At 35.1% G+C, this 7937-nt stretch overlaps 1 protein-coding gene across 1 annotated transcript; it reads left to right on the top strand.

Annotated features, from left to right (window-relative positions):
* The first annotated feature begins 3794 nt into the window (after positions 1–3794).
* LOC120595062 (putative taste receptor type 2 member 33) lies at positions 3795–4754 on the top strand. Its single transcript, XM_039853374.1, has one exon. It carries the CDS (start codon positions 3795–3797, stop codon positions 4752–4754), a length of 960 nt encoding a protein of 319 aa, XP_039709308.1.
* The last annotated feature ends 3183 nt before the right edge of the window (positions 4755–7937 follow it).

Below are 7937 nucleotides of genomic sequence, written 5' to 3'. Positions count from 1 at the left end.
CAGTATCTTCCTTCTTTGCCATTGATTTAGAGGATATAAGCAGTCCAGAGTGGTCAGGTGGCAGTCTTAACTTCCAGTTCAATAGAATCATTGTTGTGTCTCCCGGTAGAAGTGTACCTCCATTTGTCCAATGACCTCCAGGCCAGCAGAACATAAGATCATGAAAATAGAAATTTTGCTATTGGGTTACTAGGTGTAATAGTGAGTGGTGACACTTTCACTTCTACCCCTTGATTGCTGTACATGTACATGTTGGCTACTGGAGAAACAGCACTGAATATTGGATGCTGATTCTTAGTACGTGTAACCTTCTGGAGAATCTTGCTTTAGCCCTGCAAGATATTGCCACCTAACTGGCACTGTAACTGAGTCTTCAAAAAAGCCATTCCTCCATTCTGTCAAGCCAACTACTTTAGGACGCTGGGGAACATGGTAAGATCAGTGAATTTGAAGAGCATGGGCCCACTGCCACACTTCTCTTGCTGTGAGGTTAGTTCTTTGACCAGAAGCAATATTGTGTGCAATACCTTGATGGTGGATAAGGTATTTAGTAAGTGCATGGAAGCTAGTTTTTGGAGGAAATATTATATGCAGAGAAAGCAAGTCCATACCCATACTAAACATCTATTCTAGTAAGAACAAACTGTTGCCTCTTCCATGATGAAAGCAATCAACCCACCACCAGGTAACTGACTGGTAACCTCGAATGGTACCATATCTGGGACTCAGTGTTCGTCTCTCCTACTGGCAGATTGGGCATTCAGCAGATTGGCCTTTGTGAGTGGAAGTTCATGTTGCTAAGCCCACACATAACTTTTGTTTCTGCCACTCTGGTCACGTTGTTTATGAGCCCACTGGGTGATGACAGGGCTGGCTGGGGAAAGAGGCTGGCTATTATCTACAGAAAAGGTCATCTTATCCACTTGTTTATTAAAATTCTCCTCTGTCAAAGTTATCCTTTGGTGAACATTCAGAGAGGTCTGTCCACATACCTCTTTCTCAGATTCCCTTGAACACAACATTCCAATCATGTTTCTTCCAAATCCCTGACCATCCAGCCAGACCATCAGCCACCGTCCATGGCTCGGTATGTAACTGTACCCCGATCCATCTCTCCTTCCAACCAGGTACAATGGTCAGAATTCTGCCCACTGGGACATACCACTGCCCTTTGAGTATGTCCCAGAAAGGGACATTAGCTAAAGTGTTGCTGCTGTTCACTTTTGGATGGTATCTGCTATTGTGCAGAACCATCTGTAAACTAGGCCCATGTCTTCTCTTCCTCTGTCAACTGATCATAGGGAACTTCCCATGAGGCCATAGGTGCGCGAAGGAAGAGACCAGGCATTGTAGCAGGAGGGGGGACCATGGAATTTGGACTACTTCTTCATGTAACTTACTGGTGCCATCAGGATCTGTTTGGACCTGATCATCTTGTCTATACCGCTTCCATTCGATGATTGTGCATGCCTAATTTTATGGCTTGGTGAGTCAGATAACACTTAGTTCATGGTGGGAAGCTCAGATCACATGGAAACTTGATGGTCCATGGTTAGTCTCTATGAAGGCCCAGTAGGAAGCCAAGAACTGTTTCTCTAGTTACAGAGGATGGCAGGAATTTGCTCCAAAATCCTAAGGACTTGCACTGTGATTCACTTAAAGAGGCCTGCTAAAAGCTCCAAACAGCATCCCTATCTGCCACTGATGCTTCATATGAGAGACAATATAATCCATTTTATTAATATTTCCAGAGGTAAGCAAAGGTTTAAGACTCACATAACTATAGTTGAAAGCTTTTGTCAGTTGCAAACAGACATACAGAGAGCTTGCTGCTTTGAATGTAGAACTTCAGCCTCAACAGACAATGCATGTAGATCACAACCATTCACTAGTACGGATGTAAGAACACCATGATCCTCTCCAGAGAAAGTATATTCTTACACAGAAAAATAGGCAAAAGTAGCAGACCAAATTCTGGGGCATTTCTCCTTAGACAGAGAATAGCTGTTCTCGACCAAATAGACCAAAAACCAAATTCCCAGTTGATGCCATTGTATTCATTTGCTATTGCTGTGTAACAGATTACCACAGATTTAGTGGCTTAAACAAAGAAACACACATTTCTTATCTCACAGTTTTAGGGGGCTCAGGAGTCTGGGCTAGGCTTAGCTCTGTTTTCTGCTTCAGGGTCTCATCAAGCTGCAGTCAAAGTCTGCATTAGACTACATTCTCCTCTGCAGCCTTGACTGGAGAAGAATCCACTTCCCAATTCACTCATATGTTTGGCAAATTTCATTTAGAATTAATTTCCTTTAGAATTTCCACGAGTGACGTCTTGTTAAGATTTTGTTTGTCTGAAAATGTCAAAAATGCCTTCATTTCCGAGTTTTTTATTTATTGTATTTTCCTTTGAAATTAACATTAATGAAGTATAATTTACATGTAGTAAAATGCTCTCACTTTAATATATAATTTGATGAGACCGAACAGTGTATACAACCTTAAAACATTAACTATAATCAAAATATAGAGCAATCTAATCATCACAAAAGGTATTTTATGCTCTTTTGAAGTAAGATTCCAGATAACCATAATATTATCACCTGCAGTTTACTGATAACTATACCAAGGCAAAGAATAATTTTAAGAATCCAAGATCTGAGATATATGAAGCAGAGAATCTGGGTTTTCCTTCCTGGTAGTCCAGCTCTAAGTTCCTCTTCTAAAATCCATTATAATATAAACCCTGAAACTGGTTAGAATCTAAGGTTAGAGGCAGATTTTAACATTTATTAACCTTAAAAATATTAAGTAGTCAGAAATGAATTAAACAGAGAAACATAAAAGTGAATACTCATATACAGAGGAGTCTAAACTCTACAATGAAAACCACATGTTCTTTTGAAGTTTCCGAGGAATATTTATAAAATTTATGAATATTTTAATTAAATAATTAATATTTAAATGTTAAATAGACTCAAAAGACAAACTTTATCAAAGCCCTGACATAGAGATATGTTTGATAACTATTAATAATGGGCTGAAAAAGCTGAAAGAAAAAAAGGATTTAAACCTAGATGACCTCTCTGAGATTCATTTTCTACTTTTGAAATTATGGGATAATAATTTTTTCCATCCATGAGATATATGCATGTATGTATGCATGTGTTTATGTGTGCTTATGTGCTTATGAGTTAAAAATAATAAAATTATACCTAAATGTTAGTTTTCAGCAACCAGCCCTGAGTATTAGCTTTCTTGGAGTTCCCGAGAAACCCGTGATGTTTTAATAGGAAAAGCCTTGGATTCTTTCTGCATAAATCTGACAGTAAAAACAAAAATCTATAGCAACTTCATATAATAATTTAGCATCTGCTGTATATTCAATGTATTGAGTTTTTAAATTTTACTAATGACAAAGTTGACGAACACAAATTATGGAGAGTTTAAATAAAGAAAATTGCAAAACAATGAAATAGAATATGTCTTTATTTGCATGCTAGCAAATGAGAATTCAGCTTTCACGTCAACATTAGTTATGAAATATTCTAGCCTACAGTAGGACATAAAGTGTATGAATAAGACTTAATTTGAGCTGTTGGGGGAATAATAATGTTTTTTACAAAGACAGCATTGAGCTCTTCCATTAGCATACTCTGGCACTTTCCTGCTTGCCACTGTTCACAGAATTTAAAAGAAACAAGAATTTTATGCACATTCAAGATCAGCTGTACATACGGCTTAAGGTCAGAATATTAAAAGATATTAGACTTGGTCTTTTTTTTTTTTTTTTCATGATAAATTTACTACAGAGCATTCTTTCCATCTTTGTAATAGCAGAATTTGTTCTAGGAAATTTTGCCAATGGCTTCATAGCACTGGTGAACTGTATTGATTGGGTCAAGGGACAAAAGATCTTTTTAGTTGATGGAATTCTCGCTGCTCTGGCGGTCTCCAGAATGGGTTTGCTTTGGATATCAGTAACACACTGGTATGCAACTGTGTTTTCTCCAGCTTTATGTAGTTCAGAAGCAAGACTTATTATTGATGTGATCTGGATAGTAAGCAACCATTTTTGTGTCTGGCTTACAACTAGCCTCAGCATACTTTATTTGCTCAAGATAGCCAATTTCTCCAGCCTTATATTTCTTCACTTAAAGTGGAGAGTTAGAAGAGTGATTCTCACGATACTGTTGGGGACTTTGGTCTTCTTGGTTTTTCATCTTGTATTGGTAAGTATAGACAGAAAAATGTGGATGAATGAATGTGAAGGAAACATCACCTGGAATACCAAATCGAGGGACACTGTGCCCCTTTCGTATATGACTATATTCACGCTTGCAAACTTCGTACCCTTTGCTATGTCCCTGATGTCTTCGCTGCTGCTAATCTTTTCCCTGTGGAAACATCTCAAGAAGATGCGGCTTAGTGGCAAAGGATCCCAAGATCCCAGGACCGAGGTCCACATAAGAGCCATTCAAACTGTGATCTCCTTTCTCTTGCTATTTCTCATTCACTTCCTGATTCTGATCTTTGCAGTTTGGTATTTTAATAGTCTGCAGAATGACTCAGTCTTCTTCAGTGGTCAGGTCCTTGCAATTGTTTATCCTTCAGGCCACTCATTTATTCTGATTTGGGGAAACAAGAAGCTAAAGCAGGACTTTCTCTCAGTTTTACGGCAGGTGAAGTGCTGGCTGAACAAATGGAAAGCTCAACGCCATAGGTCAATAAGAGGTGCATCGTTTGTGTTCTAGCAGAAAATGAAGTGATGGAGCCTTTAACATTTTGAACTCCCTCGTGGTTTTTCCATAGTGTATGTAACCAGATAATTTTCAAATGTTTGCCAAGAAAAGTCTTTCCTAAGCTTATCACATAAAACTACATATACATGTGTATGTATGAAAAATAAAAGAGAAATTAGAAATAACATACCCTTAATCAATTTTTTTTTTCAGATAAACCATCTAATTATACAAAATACTGTGAGAAATTCCTCAGAATTGTGAAGCCATTTGTATTTCACATACATATTCTGTGTTGTTATGTTCCAGTTGAGGAATTTATGTTCTATATTTATGCATTTTGAAGACCTGACAACTTATCTCAGGAAATCATTTTTATTTTCCATTGTAAATCACACTACAGTGTGTTTAGATTACAGTGTCGGAAACTTCACTCTTTTGCATGGTAAGGATATTCAATTCTAGATCACACATTGAGGATGGATGTTTGAGAGAAATTTTATTCCATATGAATTCTTACTTTGTGGTTAATAGAGGACAATCAGAACTTTTGTTAAGAAAGATATACACAATCCAATTCAAGAGTGACAAACATATTTAGAATAAATTCTGTATGTATGTACAATAAATAGTACTGGAGAATATTTGATTTGATACAAGTAGATGAAAAGCTTAGGAAAAATTAAATTCTACAATAGAGATAAAAATTAAAAAAAAAGATTATGGCCCTTTAAAATGCTGTTATACGATTTCATGCTGTTTGGAAATTTTTTTTTCTAGTTTTTGAATTCAGAAAGACTGTTTTTGAAATTGAGATCTAATATGTATTTCAGTTTTCTCCCACACCACCCCTGAGCATTAAATTGCCGAGCATCTCCTACATTATCCATCCTTAAAATTCCTTTTAAACTTCAGATAAGAATACTCGAATCTTCCCCATCTAAAAAATAAATATTCACTGTAGGAATAATAAAGAAATTATGGTATCTAATTTAATGAACATTTATGCATACATTAAACTGGCATCTATTAAGTCCATATAATGATTATGGAGGATTTCTTAAAGATCTGTTTTATTATAATCTTTGGGAAAAATAAAATTGGAGAAATAATATTGGAGTATTAATTGATAGCAAGTTCTACCCTAAGAAATGTATAATCTTGCTCAACAACTTGAATTCTACACTACTATTAATTCTTGGGTTATACAATTTTAACATTTTCCTATCTCCCTCAGTACAATGTAAGCAACAGAAAAGTGAAGATCATGTCTGTCTTGTTTACTGCTCAATCCCAGGACCTATAAGCCAGCCTATAGAATAGTTGGCCAAAAATGATTTTTTAAGGAATAAGTAAATGGATGAATTAATGAATGAACTATAATAAGGCTGGGAAACAATTAAAATAAAACATTACAAAACTTGTAGATTGCATAAATTTCTTGATTCTGTTTCTACATTATGGAGACAGGTATAGAGGCTTGGCTATTTCATAATTCTAGGGGAAATATCACTAGCATGTAGCCTTGACACAGTCATATTATATGAGTGGAGTGGAAACAAGGTGGAACATCAAAATTAGATAGTGTGTATCACAATAGTTTTTTAAAAAGCACATAAAAGATTTTTGTAAATTTATACATATATTTTCAATATCATTTCTAATGATATTTTCTAGCTGAGTATTTTATATACAAAACGGTATTTACTTTTTAAAAATTGAGTTAGTAATTGCTTTATTAACTCAGCTGCCTCACTAAAATGTTATTTTAGATACGATATTTTTCTGTTTCCTTTCTAAAAAGACTTTTATTTTATTTTTTATTGAAATACATTTGACACTTCACATTATGTAAATTTAAATTTAAATATAAACTTTTTAATGGTTATATTATAAAGTCACATAAAGTGAACGAATAACAATTGTACAATTCAATGACTATCTTAGCCAGGACCTCTAAAACCAGAACCAAAGTCAGGGATTAAATTGACAACATTTATTTGGGAAGGCAGGTCCCAGGCAACAATAGAGAGGACATACAGAAATGAGGCAAGAGAAGATGTGGACTGATATGCTGTGATATATTAGTCTCCCGGCTGCCACCTTACAACGTGTTGAGTGGTCAGCACTTGGCACACAGAAGTTTTTCGGGAGGATTACAAGGAGAAACCACATGCAGGATTAGTCCATGGAGGAAGGAGAGGAGAAAGCATATACCTTCTTAGCTCTCTCTTGTCTTCTGCGTCTCATTGGTCAGGGTTTATCCAAAGCAGAACTAACATCTCTGTTCATTAAGCTCCTTCGTGGCCATTTAGAAAGTCAGATCTCATGCCCCACAGTATGGTTTGCATTCAAGTTCAAAATGGAAAGATGATCTGGCTCCAGCAGGGTGCTGACCAAAGAATAGGATGGGGAAAAGATTAAAGATGAAAAACGCACACACTAAATTTATTATCTCAAATATAAGACCTAATTTACAAATGCTTTTTAGAAATTCCTCAGAATCATGAAGCTACTTTATTCCAATTACTCTTTCTATGTTATTAGTGTCAATGAATTCATAAATTATGTTTATCATTATTTGAAATATCTAATTTACATTTGGAAATAAATTATATTACCAATGTAGTTTTCCAATACATACCATAATTTATTTTAAATTTAATGCATAAGACTATCAAATCTTGGTTGATGACAGTCTTTTAATTGTACATAGCTGTCTGAGAGATTGGTGTTTTTGTTATATTTTATTTTATTGTGTACTTCTATTTTACTGGTAAGTTGCAAACAACCAGGTTGTCGTAAGAACAGAAATTTAGAATAATTCATGAGTGACCAACATATAATTTTCGTGAACTTTGAATATGTGTATATTATTAATATTGGTAGTATGACATAAATGAAAACTAATTAAATAAATAGGTAAAAATTTTAGAATAAATTAAGTTTGAGAGGTGGTGTAAAGGAGAGGGAATCATGGTTATGTGTCCTATGTTCAATGTTATTAAATTTTGAATATGATAAAATCCTGTATGTTTTTGGAAATAAAGAATTCTTTACTCATGGCTTACATGGGCAAAGAAATCTCTTTTGTGTTTAAAATAGATGTTTTAATTCTCCTAATGTAGTTCGTTCATTCATTCATTCATTCATTCATTGATCTAACATATATTGAATGTATTTTCTATGTGCTTT

Source organism: Pteropus medius, unplaced genomic scaffold (assembly GCF_902729225.1).
Source record: "Pteropus medius unplaced genomic scaffold, Ma_sr-lr_union100, whole genome shotgun sequence".
Lineage (NCBI taxonomy): Eukaryota > Metazoa > Chordata > Mammalia > Chiroptera > Pteropodidae > Pteropus > Pteropus medius.
Note: the sequence above shows the minus strand (reverse complement) of the source record. Positions and strands in the feature narration are given on the sequence as shown.